The sequence below is a fragment of the Callithrix jacchus genome, chromosome X, assembly GCF_049354715.1.
Source record: "Callithrix jacchus isolate 240 chromosome X, calJac240_pri, whole genome shotgun sequence".
In the NCBI taxonomy this organism is placed as follows: Eukaryota; Metazoa; Chordata; class Mammalia; order Primates; family Cebidae; genus Callithrix; species Callithrix jacchus.
The window spans coordinates 77,074,618-77,095,149 of NC_133524.1; the positions used below are offsets into that span (position 1 = coordinate 77,074,618).

The window sequence follows — 20,532 nt, forward strand, 5'->3', positions numbered from 1 at the left end:
GACAGTGTCCCTACCCTCAAAGAGATTACAATCTAGTGTTTGTGTAGACAACAATCTATCATTAGACAGGTTGAACCATATCAGACTATGGTACAGGTACATGCAGCATGCTATGGGAATTTAAAGGAAGAAGAGCCAATTCCAATGTGAATGATTCAAGAAAGATTAATGGGAGAAAATTAGATAATCAAAAAAATTTCCTGTTAGGAAATTTCCCACCCATCAAGGTGAGAAAGTGAGGCTGGGAGCCTGGAAAATAAGAATATTCAAGTTTAAGTCAAAGACAGGGACATCCAAGTAACATGTTGTATGCTAGAGCAGTGTGGCATGGTGGAAGCTTAGGGCATTTGAAAGGGTATAATCGTAAATCAGGCTGGAAGGCAGAACAAGGCTTAGAATGTTAGGCTTTGTAGGCCATTGCAGTGTGGACACTTGAACAGTTTTACGCAATTTAATGAGATTAAGTTGCCTTTATCTGATAAAGGCAACTGTGGAAATATGTCAGTCTAAAATAAGAAAGTCTTGCTATTTAACATATTCAAAAAGGAAGTAGCGTAATTGCTCATGTCAAAATTTTAAAAACATGGATAAAACATGAATTTGTTCTTACTTTCTGAAATACTGCTGAGTATTACTGATATTATGCTGAAAGATACAGAAAGTTTACTTTTGTCAGCCGGATACTTACTTGTCTATTAATTTTAGGTAGGAGACAACACTGTGTGATGTGAGTTAACCCAGAACAGAAGCCCATATTCTTTCTGCAGGAACATCTGGAAAAGATTGAGAAGCAGGAATTTTTCTCAGTTTCTTAGATGCTTGTACCTCAAACTGTAGACTACAAGAAAAGAAGGGATAATATATTTCTGTTTTTAAAGTCAAAAAACAAAAGCAGACCACATTGACCTGCCAGTTTTCCTTCATTAGACTCCAATATCAAATTGTATTACTTTTTACCCTATGAAATAAGGAGTCACCAAAAGTGAACCAAATATTGCAAATAATGTAAATTACTGAAAATTATTTAGTAACAGAATATTATACAGTGAACACAAATATGTAACATTCCATTCAAATATTATTCATGCATTAAGCTCTCATATGATTTCAGGCCTTATATGATCTCACGCAAGACTTGGATGAAGTCTGCTATCCTTCAGGACAATTTATACATGTGATACTGGAGAGCAAAATGGGTGGGTCTTTGTGAATCTAGTACCTAAAAGATTACTCTGAGAAGAAGAGAGGGAGCCATATGATACGGTCCCACTAAATTTTCACCACTTCCTTTCAATCAATATATATGATGCCATCTGAGAAAAATGTAACAACAGTTCTGATGAGGACCTACATTTTTATTTGATGTTTGATATTTCATACTTGGAGCATCCTTATTATAGACTTAGAGTGAGCTCCAAATGAATATGTCATTACCTGGGTACTTGGATCATGGGTACAATAGATTTGCCACAAGTCTTTAAGGTTAATCTAGGAATCCCCCCAACCATACCCCTTTACCTTCCTTGGGAGATAGTTTCAGGGTACCACCTACCACTCTAACATTTTACAATTATAGCTCTGTTCTCAAATGTAGAAGCTTACAAAAAATAAAAAATAAAAAGATCATGTAGGAGATGCATTAGAATTTATGTGTCATCCTCTTCTTCCACCAAAGCCAAGTGGCTTGTGCCAGACACAGAGTTGTCATCACTGGCAGAAGATTATTTAAAGAGTCCAGCCATCTTTATTTTTAATGTCACTCCAGTGTCACTAACCCGAAGGATGTTTCTGAGAGCCACACGTTGCCAAAATGCTTGGTTTGCTTCTACTAATTAGGAGGGTTATGCCACTGTAAGGAGAAATATAGGACCATCATACTGGTTATTTGCATGTTGTCACTGTTCAGTGACTACTGAGGCTTATTTTCTGAATAGAGGGATAAATTAAATTCTTCTGAAGTCTTGCCTAATTGATGATATCCACTCTAAAAGCATAGGAAAAGTGGTAGAAAATTGAGAAATAGTGAACTAGAATCCCGTTTAGTAGGAGTAACAAAGGAAACAGTCTACCAAGATCCAGAAAATTAATAAAAGTCTAGCAAAAGGTAAAACTGTGCCACTAGGGGAGACTTATGTTCAATCATCTGGAATAATAGTGTTCAATGTTTTGCACCTCTCACCCATACCTCCCTCAGAACTTAATCTAAGGACAGAATCTAGGTCTGTCATTTAAAATATAAGAAGGAGATACCCATATAGTAAATTAATTGTGTAGTTATTGAGACATAAAATGTTCTATGGGCATTTTTTGTGTAATTACTGAAAGCTCCATGTGCATTTTTGAGAGTAGCTACTGAAAGGCAAAAAATTGATTTTTGTCCCTTGTATTTTAATATTTACATTTTTGCATTTTAAATCATTTTTCATTATGATTCTTTCTAATGTTACTGAAAACCCTAATGTCTGCTGAGATGCTTCTGCATTTTTGTTGTTCTTTAAAATAAAAATGCTATACATTTTGGACAATGTATTGTGAAGAAAATGGCTCCCAAATATAAGCAAAGCACAAGTAACCGTAGAGGAATAAAACTAAGCACTAAGACCAAAAAAAAAAGAAAAAAAAGGAAGAAGGAAAATCTGATATAATAACTGAGTTTAAAGGCCAAGGATGCAAAATTCTGGGATCTATTATACATGCTCCAGAAATTCTGAGTTTGTGTAAATTACTGACATTTCCAGGGAAAGCTTGCCAGGTTTAAGTTTCCGGGCTCCATCTTTAAAGGTGGGAGTCTGGCATTTGCAGCCTAAACTCTATAGGGCAAAAGTCTTAACCTCAAGAAAAAGGAAATTGGGCCCAAGCCAAGTGGGAAAGAATATTTTCCTTCCTTCTTCTTAAAACAAGGATTTTTGGGCCCTTAAAATCACGCCATATAGGGCAGCCACCTATACCAAAAATTCTGGCATAACCTGGAGTGAGGCTTTGAAAACTGGTTTTATTTTCCATTCCACACTTGGTCTTTCTCTCTACCAGACCCCATAAGATTGGTTTACTCCTCCCCTTTCACAGGCTATTAATCGTGTGGAGTAGTGGATAGGGCACACTCTCAAGGAGGACACTGCCAGAGGAGGACTGCAAAAAAGTGAAAAGGGCCAGAAGGATCCAATTATCTTGGACTTCAGTTTATTTTATGTAAGCTTGGAAGCCCATAACTTTCCTCTAAAAATCTTGTTCCTTGTCCAAATGTTCATGTTTTCTCCCAAGCACAAGGTGAACATTCAGAAAAGCTGAGGAAAATCCCCACAGCCCTGTCAGCATTGAGAACAGGAAACATAAAGCTTTCTCACTGTAAGATACTAACTTGTGATCTTCTCATCACTTCTACTAAGTGGAAATATTTGAAATTTAATGTGTGAAATGGAACTTTGTAAAATTGTGACTTGTCTTTTAAGAGTTGGAGTACACACACCTAGAACTTTGACTACATGTAATCCTAAACTGTCTGCTCAGTGTTGTATAGTATCCATCCAAAGTCATTTAATATTTTCACTAGTCTTTTAACCATGTATAGATAAACAAGGCTTGAGAACTACTATGAATTACAAGTTAAACAGTAGCCAACAAAATGGAGCTGTATACAAATTGCAAAAGTTAATAGTATTTATAGACTTAAAAGGATCTTTTTTTTTCTTTTGAGACAGAGTCTTGCTCTGTCACCAGGCTGGAGTGCAGTGGTGTGATCTCAGCCCACTGCAACCTCTGCCTCCTGGGTTTAAGTGATTCTCCTGCCTCAGCCTCCGGAGTAGCTGGGATTACAGGCACTTGCCACCACACCTAGCTAATTTTTGTATTTTTAGTAGAGATGGGATTTCTCCATGTTGGCCAGGATGGGCTCGATCTCCTGACCTCGTGACTTGCCCACCTTGGCCTCTCAAAGTGCTGGGATTACAGGCGTGAACCCCCGTGCCTGGCCTAAAGGGATACTCTCATTACATTAGGGTCTGATTTTAATCTAAACTTAGACCTAAACTTAATTGCATCTAATTGAGTTTCTTCTACATGCAAAGTAACTGTGTACTTTGGAGATGGAAGATTATAATGGTCATTAAAACACGAATGTTCATTGCAGCACTGTTTACAATAGCAAAGACCTGGAATCAACCCAAATGCCCATTGATAATAGACTGGATTGGAAAAATGTGGCACATATACACCATGGAATATTATGCAGCAATCAGAAATGATGAGTTTGTGTCGTTTGTAGGGACATGGATGAATCTGGAGAACATCATCCTCAGCAAACTGACACAAGAACAGAAAATGAAACACCGCATATTCTCACTCATAGGCGGGTGATGAAAAATGAGAACACATGGACACAGGGAGGGGAGTACTAAACACTGGGGTCTATTGGGGGGAAAAGGGGAGGGCCAGCGGCAGGGGGAAGTGGGGAGGGATAGCCTGGGGAGAAATGCCAAATGTGGGTGAAGGGGAGAAAGGAAGCAAAACACACTGCCATGTGTGTACCTACGCAACTGTCTTGCATGCTCTGCTCATGTAACCCAAAACCTAAAATGCAATAAAAAATTAAAAAAAAAAACACTGTCTTTGCTGGCAAGTTGCTCATAATTTTGTGGAATGAATAAGAAAGAAACATATTTCTGAAACAAATAAACTGCTTTGGGAATTCACAGGTAGGTATGATCACAACTAGGCAAGAAATAAAAAAGCCTCATGAAGAAAGCAGCATTTTAAGATAAGGCCTTGGAGGACAGGCAGGATTTCAACAGGTAAAGATTGGACAGAACAATATAAGCAGACATAAAGTCAAAAACACAGGCAATGAAGATAGGAAAACACAGTGAATTCCTACAGAAACTTCAGTTTGGTTATGCAGCTTAACAAAAGGACTGAATTGGTTTTGGTATTGCCCTTTAATTTATCACTCACTTAAGATTTTCATATTTTAAGGCTCTCCGATTTGGTTATCTGCGAAGCTTATTAAAATGTCGATCTTTTGACTCCACTCTGACAAATAAGATTCAGGTGTCCATCTAGAAACATGCATTTTTAATAAGCACTCCAGTTAGCCAAGGTACCAAATTTTGAGAAACCCAGACTAAGTAAAAGGAGAAGAATACAAATAGATCCTAAAAGGTAAAAGCAGTGTAAAAATAGTCTTTTTTTCTTCAAATGGATGGTAGGGGCAGGGAAGCAAATAGTAGCTAAAAGTCTTGTTAATTTCAGTACAGGTTGAATAGCCTGTGGGGTCTTCAATAACAATTGGTCTGCCTTATTCTCCAGAATATAAAATGATCGCAAATTAAGATATCTGAGAAAAGGCAACGTGACTGGTGATGTGAGGCTGAGTGACAACTTTTTGCAGTCTCCAAGTAATTAAAAGAATACTTCTCAGAGCAGAGACAGAACACAGTCTGATGAAGAGGAAATGGCTTTCAGATCTCAGTAGAGAAGTTTAGACTTAGCTAAGTAAAATAACTTCCTGGCAGAAAGGCAATGTTCACAATAACTGCATTGTCTGTCTGCACATATGTGTTTCCTCTCTTTGTGAAATTGATATATGAGGGAACTCATAGAAGATGTTGAAGCTAAGATAAATTTGGAGGCTCATTGGAAGTGACATCCACGAGCACCTCTTTTTAAAATTATTTTTTTAAAGTGATAGAATACTCAGTAGGGCAAAACTGGTGAATTTCCTAGGAGAATTAACCAGGTCAATATTTTTCAAAGCATTTTATTACTTTAAAATTTTTCAAAAATAAAAACAAAGCCCTGAGATTTGGAGTGCTGATCAGAATCAGAAAGAAATTGTTCTGTTCTCTTCTATCCAGAACAGGTGATTACACATGTGTCATAATGGTACAATTGCCTCTGATATACATGTACACAGCTTTTCAGTTTGACATCATTTGCAGTCATTGCAACATGAGCTCTGCTTTTTCTGGGCTTACTAACGTGTGCACCTAACTGAAATACTAATATAAAGTTGAAATTTTAGCAAGTGGTAGCTTATTACCTGTGATGGTATGGTTTCTAGTATGTCTCAAAGACCACCATTAGAAATAGGCAATTTAAGCTGGGCACAATACCAAAACTTTGGTATGCTGAGGCAGAAGGATCTTTTAAAGCCAGGAGTTGGAGAGCATTTTGGGCAACAAAGCAAGACTCCCATCTCTACAATTTTTTTTTTAATTAGCTCACACAGTAGTGTGTGCCTGTCATCTCAGCTACTTGGGAGGCTGAGGTGAGAGGATTGCTTAAGCCCAACAGTTAAAGGCTGTAGTGAGTTAGGATCATGTTACTGCACTCCAGCCTAGGAGACAGAGCAAGACTCTGTCTCTTAAGAACAACACCAAAAAAAGGAATTAAGTAATCTGATAATCTAGTATTTTTGATCATTCACTTTATTTAATTAGAACTCAGATGCATATTTTCGTGGGGGAGTTTTAAGGTGCTATCAACTAATATCTTCATAGATAAAAGCAGCTTGTGTATAGTATGTCTCAGCAAAATGACACAAAAAGCTATTTCTAATATTCATTTGAATCAGACTTCACCTGGACAAGCAACCAGAGACCTAATGTTGCTGGAAAATACTCTTGAAACATAAGTAAAACTCAGTAAAGCTTCAGAATTGAATGAACATATACATATTAATAAATAAAAAATAATAATTTCCCATAATAACTCCATATGAAATAGTTTTTCACTTATATATGGCTAAAACATTAGCATGCTGAATTCAGGCAATCAATTCCCTTTCTCTCTTCCTTTTTCCTTGTACAAGAATGTAAATACAATTGAGGAAGTATAGTGTACTGAAGCAAAAAAAAAAAAATCTGCCTAAGGAGTCTGGCATGTCCTTCTAATAAGTATCTCACTTAAAATTGGAATCTGTTTTATTCCCTGTTAAAATATGGATTCTTTCTTGTGAAAGGACAATCTCAAAGAAAGTGATATTGTTTACAGTTGTGCTTCACTGTGTTTTACAACACCATCTTTCTACATCTTCCTTATCTGAGAAATCTCAAGTATTAATTTCTTCAATCCAAAGGCATAATGCATATCACTCATCAAGGCTATTAAGTAAAGTAAACATCGTAACTTTGAATAAAACATGCTGTTTTATTTATCATGAAATTGAGGTAAAATAATAATAATAATGTGTTCAGGGGCTCCATGAAGCACACTTCAAACCACATGGATTTGATCATTCAAAGCAGGATGTTTCATAATTCCCATTTCATTTTTGTTCTTCCCACACACATCTTTAAAGTTAGTTAAGTCCTCCTAGATTGCAGCAGCCTTGAGGCAACTATCCAGGTCCTTAAGCTAAAATTTATTTACCTCAGAACAAAGGTCATAGACCCAGCTGAGTCAACTTTCTATGGATTTTGATTCCCTGCTCTGTTGCTACAGTCTCTTTTCTCAGATAATTAAGAGGTGACCAAATGACTCGTGTAAATGGGATTATTTAAAGATAATCTGGTTGTTGCTTATTTTTAGATACATAGAAATGATTTGGATCAAATCAGTGGCCCTCAAATATTGGTTCAAGGACAAATGCCGGGCTTGCTATATCAAAACCAAATGGAGAGCTTTGAAAAGATACAAATTGCATACTGTACCCCACAAGTAATGAATCAAAATCTCTGGAGGAAACACCCAGAAGCTTTTATTTTATTCTTTAACCTTCCCCAGATGATTCTGACAGTCAGTAAAGTTAGTAAAGCAGTAGTCCAAATCAGAGCCTCTCAAATGTTAATATGCAGAAGAATCGATCGATCCAAGATGGCCGACCACTAACAGCTCAGGATTGTAGCTCCCAGTGAAAGCCCAGAGAACGAGACGACGCCACACTTTTAGACGAATTTTCGTCACTCACCGATCAGCCGATTCCCAGTGGAGGAGCCCCACGGGTCGCCAGCACGACTCTTGTGGCCGCCGCAGTGGTTTTGCCGGCGTCTCGGCGCAGCAGCTCTTCATGCAGAGCCAACGGGACTGCTTCCCCTACTGACCGGAGTTTGGAGCTCCGGGAAGTCAGAGCCGCTTGTTGCGGACTCAAGAGGGAAGCCAGACCAGAGATTCCCGGGCAGAAGAGCACCATCAGTCTTACCACTGCTATTTAGGCTGCCACAGTGGGTTGCTCGGATCCCAACACTGGGAATCAATAAGTCGGACGTCGACTCAGAAAACTAATTAGAAAGGCGGTTCATCTACAATGAAGGGAAAAAAACAGCCTAAGAAGGCCAAGTATACTCAAAATCAGAACCCATCAGCAACAGAACAAGCCCTGATGGAAAAGGACTCATCAGCAGCAGAACAAGCCCTGATGGAAAAGGACTCATCAGTAACGGAACAAGCCCTGATGGAAAAGGACTCATCAGTAACAGAACAAGCCCTGATGGAAAAGGACTGTGTTCCATTATCTGAAGTAGGCTTTAAAAGGTGGATGATAAGAAACTTCTGGGAGTTAAAGGAACTTGTTCTAACCCAATGTAAAGAAACTAAGAACTTGGAAAAAAGATTAGATGAAATGTTGAAAAGAATAGACAATATAGAGAGGAATACAAATGAACTTATGGAGTTGAAAAATACAACACGAGAACTTAGTGAAACATGTACAAGCTTAAACAGCCGAATGGATCAAGCAGAAGAAAGGGTATCAGAGGTCGAAGATCAACTTAATGAAACAACACAACAAGACAAGAATAGAGAAAAAAGGATAAAAAGGAATGAGCAAAGTCTCCAAGCAATATGGGACTATGTGAAAAGACCTAATATATGCTTGATTGGTGTACCTGAATGTGACGGAGAGAATGAATTCAAGCTGGAAAATACTCTCCAGGACATTATCCAGGAAAATTTTCCTAATTTAGCAAAGCAGGACACTATTCAACCCCAGGCAATACAGAGAACACCACAAAGATATTCCTCAAGAAGACCAACCCCAAGGCACATAATCGTCAGATTCACCAAGATCGAAACGAAGGAGAAAATATTAAGGGCAGCCAGAGAGAAAGATCAAGTTACCCATAAAGGTAAGCCTATTAGGCTTACAGCAGATCTCTCAACAGAAACCCTAGAAGCTAGAAGAGAGTGGGGGCCAATATTCAATATACTTAATCAACAGAACTTTCAGCCCAGAATTTCATATCCTGCCAATTTAAGCTTTACATTTGAAGGAAAAATAAAATTTTTTAGGAACAAGCAAGTACTCAGAGATTTTATTACCACCAGGCCTGCTTTACAAGAACTTCTAAAAGAAGCACTATACACAGAAAGGAACAACCAGTATGACCCTTTCTAAAAATACACCAAAAAGTAAAGAGCATTAACATAAAGAAGAATTTTTATCAATGAAAGGACAAAATAGCCAGTTAATATCAAACGGCAGCAACCCTAAATTTAAATCGACCAAACCTCCCAATCAAAAGATACAGACAAAATCTAACGGTATATCCAAAGATATACATAGACTCAAAATAAAGGGTTGGAAAAAAAAAAACGTACCAACCAAATGGAGAGCAAAAATAAATAAATAAGCAGGAGTTGCAATTTTCACATTTGACAAAATAGATTTCAAAGCTACAAGGATACAAGGATAAAAGGATTAATGTAATAATAAGAGATCTTAACACCCAGATACATAAGACCCATAATGAGATTTAGATTCAACGAGACAGAAAATTGATAACGATATCCGGGACTGGAACTAAGATCCAGAACAAATAAACTCAATAGGGCTCTCCATTTTAAACACACAAAATATTCATTATCCACAAAATCTAACGATATATCTAAAGATATACAAAGACTCAAAACAAGGGGATGGAAAAAAAGCTCACCAACCAAATGGAGAGCAAAAATAAATAAATAAAAAGCAGGAGTTGCAATTCTCACACTTAATAAAATAGATTTCAAAGCTACAAGGATGCAAGGGTAAAAGGATTAATACAACAATAAGAGATCTTAACACCCAGATACATAAGACACATAATGAGATTTAGATTCAACGAGACAACAAATTGATAAGATATCCAGGACTTGAACTCAGAACCAGAACAAATAAACACAACAGAGGTCTCCATTTTAAACACATAAAATATGCATTAACCACTTTAAACACTCAAAATATTGATCGGCCATTATTGAAACCCATTTTAGGAATGAAGTAATATTCCTTTTTCCCTCTTTTTCTTTTTTTCCCCTTCTTTTTCTCTTTTTCCCTAAAAAATAAAAATAAATAAATAAAAATAAAAAAATAAAAAAAAATATGCAGAAGAATCATCTGAGTTCATTTTTAAAACATAGATCTTGATGCATCAGGTCCAGGGTGATGCCTGAGATTTTGAATTTGTAACAAGCTCCCAAGTGTGGTTCATTCATGGATTTTGAGTAACAAGGGGCTAGATTACTTCTCATGTTCTTTCAAGCTATGTTTTTCTGTGATTATAAAGTGCCTTGTAGAAATTGCAGCATATACCCTTCCCTTACATAAGAATTTTTCATTCAAACTAGAATATTTTTCTGCATATAGGTTTCTTTTCTTTTTCAAAGCTGAGCCAGGAAATAATTGACTTATTTTCTTTTGCTTGCAGGTCTGCCTTTGTTTCCTACTTTTTAGCTTTTGACATATAGCTGAAAAAGTCCCAGAAAGCTGATCTGTCATCCCTGAGGAGTGGCAGACTCATTGTGCACTAAAGCAAACATTTCTTCTATGTGAGCCAAAAAAGAGAAACGGCCTGCCAGACACCAGTAAAAGAAGGCTATCAACATATAGGAATTTGAGGTACTGCTATATGAAACATTCTTGATCCAAATGGGAGAGAATCAGCTCTCATGATGTCCGAGGGAACCTTATAATATACAAGATGGGAAATTGTAGCAGCTTGTCGTCTGTGCTTGTACACTAGAGTTCCATATAGTTACTATAGACAAATCCAAAGCAAATATGCAGATAGTTCTTTGAAAACTCCCCAAATCATATGTAGAGACTCAGACAGATGTGGTAAAAGAAGGAAGGTTATTTTATACTTTGTATCTTCAACCCTCTGGCAATCAATCATTTAGAAGGAGCAGCAGTTGATTGTGAATTTAGATTTTGAACCACCATTAGGCAAAGATAGTTTCTCTAGGGAGAATCATGCCTGCTAATTACACGTGTACCGGGACAGATGGAGATAATACAGATTTTCGGTACTTTATTTATGCAGTGACATACACTGTCATTCTTGTGCCAGGTCTTATAGGGAATATATTGGCCTTGTGGGTATTCTATGGTTATATGAAAGAAACTAAACGAGCTGTGATATTTATGATAAACTTAGCCATTGCTGACCTACTACAAGTTCTTTCCTTGCCACTGAGGATCTTTTACTACTTGAATCATGACTGGCCATTTGGGCCTGGTCTCTGCATGTTCTGTTTCTACCTGAAGTATGTCAACATGTATGCAAGCATCTACTTCTTGGTCTGCATCAGTGTGCGACGATTTTGGTTTCTCATGTATCCGTTTCGCTTCCATGACTGCAAACAGAAATATGACCTGTACATCAGCATTGCTGGCTGGCTGATCATCTGCCTTGCCTGTATACTCTTCCCCCTCCTCAGAACCAGTGATGACACCCCTGGCAATAGGACCAAATGCTTTGTGGATCTTCCTACCAGAAATGTCAACCTAGCCCAGTCCATTGCTATCATGACCATTGGTGAGCTGACTGGGTTTATAACTCCGCTCCTGATTGTCCTATATTGTACCTGGAAGACTGTTTTATCACTGCAAGATAAATATCCCATGGCCCAAGATCTTGGAGAGAAGCAGAAAGCCTTGAAGATGATTCTAACCTGTGCAGGGGTATTCTTAATTTGCTTTGCACCTTATCATTTTAGTTTTCCTTTAGATTTCCTGGTGAAGTCCAATGAAATTAAAAGCTGCCTAGCCAGAAGGGTGATTGTAATATTTCATTCTGTGGCATTGTGTCTTGCTAGTCTGAATTCCTGTCTTGACCCAGTCATATACTACTTTTCCACTAATGAGTTCCGAAGACGGCTTTCAAGACAAGATTTGCATGACAGTATCCAACTCCATGCAAAATCCTTTGTGAGTAACCATACAAATTCTATTGTGACAACTGAATTATGCTAAAAAAAAGAAAGAAAAAACAAACCGAATGTGACCTGACATGCAAATACATCAGAACATATCCGCAATACCCAAGCCACAGGGAAGAACTCACACATGAAAAAAAAACACAGCTTTTCAGTTCTCTATCTTACTGCTATGGGGAATCCACATCTTCAAAGCAGGACCTATCTGGAACATTATGAGCCACCATTATTGATGTTGACATGTGCATGCAGTAATTTTTCATCAAGTTTGTAAATCTTAAAATATTAAATTTCTGTGACATCCTAAACACATATGCTCTTAACTGTAGTCAGTAGTTCTACCTATAAACCTTAGACACACAAAAAAATATTAGCTTGGAGCTACCATAAGCATTTAGTTTTGTTTCAACAGATACTGAGTACTTATATGCAGAGGAAATGTAGGTGTTTTTTATATTAACAATCACAGTATACATGCCATTTTCATATGTTTGGTCATATTTTAGTAGGACAGATGATATATTACCCTGTTTAAAGAAAATGTTATAAACATAATATTTTTATCTCTCAAGTGTGATTACACTTCAACGTTTGAAGACCAAAATAACTATTTTCTTCATTTCTGTGTCAACATGAAACATCATTTGTTACACCTGTTCATAGAATGAAAATCCAAACTCAGGCCTCTGTTATATTTAAACTAAGAACAATACACATATTTACATATCATAACCCTCTGTGACTGTAAAAGATCTACCTGGGGAAGGTAGTTTGTCAAAGTCCATTCAAGGTGACTCAAATGGCCTCTAGGCCTTGGAGAAAGCAGAAAACAGAAAGGTGACAGTCACTGTTCTAGCTCCTTTATAATTTTTCTAAAGAACACTTCTGTAGATGTATGGACCTGCCTAGTAGAGGAAGTTTTTATCATGCTTCTAGAGTGACATTCAGTTAATGTTGACAGGTTCCTGCACTTTCTGAGCCTATGGAAGAAGTAGTGCACTAACAAATCACTAAACTTAGGCCAGAGTGAAAAGATGAAACGAAGCTGAGTAATTCTTTTAAAATTCTCATCACATTGTATCTCCTACTCTAAGGTAAGGACACTTAGCTTAGACTGCCAAGTCATCTACACAAGGCAGAGTAAGTCTCTGTGACTCATCATTGCACACATATTATAGTCAGTCACATGGACCTTAAAATCCACGTTGATTGCTTTGGTCTAGCTTTGCCAGAGCCATACCATTCTAAAGCCTCCAAATCCTATCCCTTAGCAGCTGGGAAAGGCAATTATTTCACCATATGAAAAATGTATAGAAGATTAATTTGGTCAGACTTGGGCAACCAATGGCCAATGACTTGCCTGCTTCCTGTTTGGTACTACTGTGTGGGAAACAGACCCAGGATATTACTCATAATTAAACCTTAGGTTGTAAGTATTAGAATATTTTGAAACATGTTTTAGCAAAAAGCTCTAACTTTAAGAAAGTTCTACTTAAAATTTGTGTGCTATATAATAAAGATACCTTCTATGTCTCACAGAAGGAATGTGGAACCCTATCAAAGACTTTATCATATTTAGAGAAAAGGGGTTGTTTTAGGCATACAGTTATGATACTAATACATTAGGGGGAACACTGGTGACATAAACATGAATTCTAACATGTAAGACTGATGGAAAGTTTTCTAAAGTTTTCCTTGGACAAGTATTGATTTTACACATACGTTGTTATTAAGATAATGCCCTATTAGAAAACTGACTTTGTGCTGCTAGCAATAGTGTATCTATGTGTCTCCTAACTATTCATTGTAAGGTATATGTTTTGATGTGTTAAATATGTTTTCAATAGGTGTTAAATTGTATTTTAAAAAGGGTTATTATAACTGTGTCTTGTCTCTTTGCTTTAAAGTGTCTTTTGTTTGACTAGAATTTAATGTGGTAATGGGATTGCAAGTAATAATTTTGTGGAATTTTGAAATAACCGTGGGTACTTGTAATGTGAGAGTCTTATCTGTACTATGTGTGCTTACTATTTTCTAGATTAGCATGAATTACGCTTCTTAAGGTCATTTTGGAGGATGATTTGATTTTATTAACATATTGCTTTCACTTTGACTACATTTTTTTTTTTAAAGAGGAAGGGAAATATTTTCAGGAGACGATTGACCTTCTTAAAAGAATGGTTGAGGGTAGGGCCCATTTCTTAGGCAGCCCATTTACACCATTCCAAAAAAGGACAAGTATTAAGTGTTCTTATGCTGCTTAGATAAGGGCACACTTTTGCCCCAGGTCGGCCCATCTAAGTTTGCATTCAGTGCTCTGATTTACTTTATTCACCACCACCCCATGGATAAATTTTGTCTTCTGCGTTATTCCCTTGCTCTCCCAGACAGCAACCTGATCAATTCATTCACACCATGGTGCTAATAGCTAATGTTAGGTTAATATTAATTTACCCAGGAATATCTGAATTCCAGGCCTTAAGACTAGGCATTAAACCAAAGTGGTGACTTTCAATGGAAGGCTAATACATATTGAAGCAGACAGACGGAGGGAAAGATATTTTGAAGAAAGTGGGTCCCACAACACTGCCTTTCATATTGCACATAGTAAGCAAACAACTACTTTGCTTACCATAATGAAAATGTTAACTTTTAAGAAATTAAGAAATGTATCCATGAACATGGCTATCAGTTCCTCAGATGTCTGCTAGTCTTCTTTTCATTTTGCCTCTCTCCTTTCCTACTTTGGGCCCGATTCTCAGTGGAAGTCTAAATTAGTAGCTTCCTAATTTAGGAGTACTGTTGCAGCTACTATCCAGACAGCAGCCTCCTCTCTGAGCTTCTCATTTTATGGAGAATCTTTTCTCCAGACTTCTCATTTATCACTCTCTAGGTTCCATGAAATTGTGGTGCAAGAAGTAAACACCCTTAACCATACTTATGTATACTTCAAGATAAATAATGCCACATTTCCTATATATAAAGTTGTTGAATTTTGATTCCCAAATCCATACATAATTATTCCAATAAGAAAAATTTTGAAGTTGTAGTGATTTCTGTGTGATAATATTGTCACTATTATTGTTGTTATTATTATGCAAATGGTTTATATCTTTTCATTGTCACTCAGTTAATCAGCCAATTCTATTAACTGGTAATTCCACAAAGAGAAGCCATCTGCCCTAGGAACAACAGACCAAGCCGCCTTGGTCTGAGAGGGTGCATCTGTGGAACTCTTGCGCAACTTGCATTTTATGTCACCTTGTGGTTTTGCTCCCAAGATACTGTGAAAATGTTGCACTTGGAATTTATTTATGGCTATAACTTATAACATTCATTTTAGTAATAAAGATTGTCCTTGTAATTACATAGAAATTTTCTGCCTTCAGAAGTTAATGTGTACTTAGTCACTTCTTTCAACACACTGATAGACTTGAGCATTTTTGTGTGACCTCACATGCATGAATAGGAGTCCTCTAAGAGTCTATTCTCCCTTTTTCTCTCTTAGGTTCACTCTATTCTCAAAAGGAAAGATAAGCCACACCCCCAGCTTTACCCCACTCTTGCCACCCACTTCATCTATAGATATTTTATTATTTATATTCTGCTAAAAATTATTCCCAATCCTCACTGTGTACCAAGTTTATTGGAACTACTTAAAGCTCTATATTTGTAATGATGGGACAGAGAGAATGTTTTCTTAGTCTTAAGGGTTGTTAAGATGTGGCAGTTTGATTTTTTCTCTAGATTGTTGGGGAGGAATTCATCCTCTACTATCCCTCTCTACTCTTCTCAAAAAGAATCTACTTCAACAACAACAACAAAAAAAGTGTGAAGTCAGAAAAATCGTCTCTGACTCTTCTTTCAGCCTGGCTCTCTTTCTTCTATTTCAGTAACTCCCTCCTCATGTCACCCATATCCCCAGTACATTCAGGACCCCAGATATCTTCTATCATAACCAAATTTTTAGGAATTACATATTTTGGCTGTTGCAAAAATATTTTCCTAGAAAGTGGTCAAGGGTTTCCAAAGGAAACATTGTTGATGCTTTGGTAAACCGGAATAAAATAATGGGATATAAATACGACATGCCCCATGCTTTAGATGCCCTCAAATCTCATAGAGACATTTTTTGTTCCCTCCTGAAGACCATCCAAAAACAACTTCACCATCTTTAGCAACATATTTTGATGGAGTGATGGAGGTAGGAGAGGAGGGAGTAAGAGATAAACTCTCAAGCAAATGTGGCTATTTTCACTTGCTTATTTATCAGTTATTAAAGGATGTGGTATGGGGAGGGGGAGAGTGAACTGCAATTTTACTAAATTTCATAGGCCGTTTCCTCTTCTTCAGAACTTCTTCAGCCTTAACCACTAATTCAGGCAAATAATTCAAGTAATAGAAATATGCCAATACCATATTTGTTTCTATTGTTTGTTGAATAATTATCTTCATTCTACTTCTTACTGTAATGCATACCTTTTGATTCAGCTATAGGCATAGCCCTATCCAAAGCCTTCCATTTCCTTCTTGTATTTCTTCAAAGAATAATAGAACAATTGCTCCACAGGGAAGGCTGTCATTAGGCCTGCCCTTCTGAACCCAGCATCTATTTTTATTGCAGGAGCTCTTCAAGTTTGATTCTGGCCTATAGTAGTGAGATTTTTCATACTTTCTAAACAATGCTGAGTATCGACAACTCATAAGAAGACTGGTAACATTCATTATCTTTTAAAATGCTACTCCAATAAGAGGACAAAAAAAAACAAAAAGAGTTTGAAGAAATGATGGTTCAAGTTATGGCACTGGCATGGAAGCATTGAGGAAGTAGTCACACTATAAATTACCCATACCATCTTTGCATAACGTAAATCACATAATAACAGTTTAAAAATGTCCTAAAATCACATTACTGCCCTCTGCCATTAAACAAGCTTTACTTTTTTACTAAAATGCATATAAGGAGATGATACCATGGAAAAAGTGACTTGGTAAACTTTTTTACTATGAAAAACCTAAAACATACTCAAAAGCCAAGCAATCAATATAATGAATGCCCATTATTTAACTTCAACCAATATCAACGCATGGCCCAGTTTTTTTTTCTTGTATGTCTGCATCCAATCCCCTACTCCAGATTATATTAAAGTGTATTTCCATTATATAATTTAATCTATGAATACTGTAGTAAGTCACAATATCATTTAAATGAACTGATTAATGTATGATCAAAAGGTGCTAAGGAATAAAAACTGATTATAGATGTTTTCAGTAATGACATCGAACACTAAATTCCAAAAAGTAGAAGAATTTCCCTTTGATTAATCTGAACAAGTTTCAACTCAGATAATAATATTAATTAACCTGAGTCTGTTTTCTTTAGGTAGGTGTTTCTTCTGTCTCAGAAATGTAATGAAGACTAATGTTGAATTCATTTCAGGGGCTCATTGGTCCAAATTATGGCTCCCATGAGAAGGAATCCAGTACAATTAGCTCCACTGAATATAAAAATACCAATGCTAACAGACTACACTTCTACATTGTAGACAAAATGGTCCACTAAACCATATTCATAGAGTAGTATTAGAATGCATCTATGTAAATATGCATTCTAAATGTTTATGAAGCTTATGTCATAGTTATGTGAACCCTGTGAATACTGCTCATAGCTAGGTGGGTAGACTTCTGTAAAGTTTCCTCAAGAATTCCACATTTTCTGCCTTTCAATTTCTTCTGATAAGAATAGATTAGTCAGGCTATGGGTTCAACTGTGGTTAACAGAAATGTAGCTTAAACTACATACAAATGTATTTCTCTTTCATGGAAAAGTATTAGCCAGCATGGTGGCTTTTCGTTGCAATATGTTTTGGACCTAGACTTCTATATTGTAACACCAACATTTCTTGGGTGTTCCTCTAATCTCAATGTTTCAAGGTATTGTTTAAAAAATTAATGGCATCAAGTTAGAAAACTTCTGTACAGCAAGGCATACAATCATCAAAGTGATCAGACAACTCAAAGAATGAAAGAAAATATTTGCAAACTACCCATCTGAGAAGAGATTAATAACCATAATATATAAGAAGCTCAAACAACTTTATAGGAAAATATCTAATAATATGATTCAAAAATGGGCAAAAATTTTGAATAGACATTTCTCAAAAGAAGACGTACAATTTGCAAACAGTCATATGAAAAGTTCCTCAACATTATTGAATGTTCAGAGAAATGCAAATCAAAACTATGTTGAGATATTATCTCACCCTAGTTAAAATGACTTTTTTTCTAAAAGGCTGACAATAACAAATGCTAGCAAGGATGTACAGAAATGGATGTGGAACCCTTGTACACTGTTGGTGGGAATACAAGTTAGTACAACCACTATGGAGAAGAGTTCGGAGGTTCCTCAAAAAAGTAAAAATTGAGCTACCATAAAATCCAGCAATCCCACTGCTAGGTTTATACCCAAAAGAAAGGAAATCAATTTGTCAAATAGATACCTGCACTCCTACGTTTGTTGCAGCACTGTTTACAATACCTAAGATTTGGAAACAACCTAAGTGTCCATCAACAGGTACATGAATAATGAAAATGTGTTACATAAACACAATAGAGTAATATTCAGCATAAAAAAGAATGTGATTCTGTCATTTGCAACAACATGGATGCAACTAGAGATCATTATAGTAAGTGAAATAAGCCAGGTACAGAAAGTCAAACATCATATGCTCTCACTTGTGGGATCTAAAAATCAAAACAATTGAGCGCATAGACATTGAGAGTAGAAGGATGGTTACTAGAGGCAGGGGAGTGTAATGGGGGTAGTTTTGGGGAGGTGGGATGATTAATGGGTACAAAAAATAGAAAGAATGAATAAGACCTACTATTTCATAGCACAACAGGTTGATTGTAGTCAACAATAACTTAATTGTACATTTTAAATTAACTTGAGTAGTATGATTGGATTGTTTGTAACTCAAAGGATAAATGCTCAGGGAGGTGGAAACCCCATTCTCCATGATGTGCCTGTTTCACATACCATGTCTGTATCAAAACATCACATGTATCACATAAAAATATACACCTACTATGTACCTACAAATATTCCCACAAACAGTGTAGCGGGCTCCCTTTTCTCCACATCCTTGCTAGCATTTGCTATTGCCAGTCTTTTAGAAAAACAAGTCATTTTAACTGGGGTGAGATAATACCTCATCATAGTTTTGATTTGCATTTCTCTGAAGGTTTAATAATGTTGAGGACCTTTTCATATGACTGTTTGCCATTTGATATATATTTTTTGAGACAGAGTCTTGCTCTGTCACCAGGCTGGAGTGCAGTGGCACGATCTCGGCTCACTGCAACCTCTGCCTCCCAGGTTCAAGCGATTCTCCTCCCTTAGCCTCTCGAGTAGCTGTGACTACAGGTGTGCAGCACCATGGCCAGCTAATTTTTGTATTGTTAGTAGAGACGAGGTTTCACTCTGTTGGCCAGGATGATCTCGATCTCTTGATCTCATGATCTCCCTGCCTTGGCCTCCCAAAGTGCTGGGATTACAGGTGTGAGCCATTGCACCTGGCCACCTACAAATATTTTTAAAAATTAAAATAAATAAATAAATAAATAAATAAATGGGAGGTCCTTATGTAGAAATGGCTCTAGTGCCTTGGGCTCCTACATAAGCAAAGTGAAGCCTAATGTAACAACAAAATGAAACTTAAACTTAACCAATCAGAAACTGCCAAAACCCTTTAGGGACTTTCAGCCCAAATAAAGCAAATTCCTATCTATAGCCAATCAAAGTGATTTATTTACTTTGCTTTCACATTCAACCTATAAAAGCCTACTACTCACACTACTGAAGTAAAGCTCCCTAAATCTCTTCTGTTTATGGGTGCTGCCCAATTCACAGATTGCTCTTTGCTCAAACTCTGATAAATGTAATTTGTGTAAGGTTTTCTTTTAATCATATCTTATCACATTTACACTGTAGCTAGTATGATTGACAAATGAGGAAGAAGAGGGATGCCTCTTCCCTTTAAGTGGATGACCAGAAATTGTGAATGTTATTTCTGCTTGTAAGCCACTGGCTAAAAATTAGCTATGTGGCCCCGCCAAGCTGCAAAGGAGGCTAGAAATTATAGTCATTATTCAGGTGGCCATATGCTATTAGATATTACTTTATTATGGAAGAAATGAAAAATAAATATGGGGACACACGGTGTCCCTATCATTCTAGGTATATCAAAGGCACCAGCAATGTAATCTGCCTTAAAAATGCCATCTAAACTACAAACTTCAGTAGATCTTTGTATGTTCATTCCATTTTTTCAAACCACCACTTTCCTCTAATAAATCCACACCTTTTCTTCCCCATTGGGATATCCAAACCATCCAATGTCA

General features: G+C 36.8%; 1 protein-coding gene across 1 annotated transcript in view; it reads left to right on the forward strand.

The window, feature by feature from the left end:
- Positions 1 to 15,123, forward strand: part of GPR174 (G protein-coupled receptor 174) — a 32,632-nt gene extending 17,509 nt beyond the window's left edge. Inside the window, exon 3 of the mRNA XM_054250908.2 lies at positions 10,620 to 15,123. Coding sequence (XP_054106883.1) covers positions 11,165 to 12,166 — 1,002 coding nt within the window. The 5' untranslated portion in view covers positions 10,620 to 11,164 and the 3' untranslated portion in view covers positions 12,167 to 15,123. The remainder of the gene's footprint in view (positions 1 to 10,619) is intronic.
- The last annotated feature ends 5,409 nt before the right edge of the window (positions 15,124 to 20,532 follow it).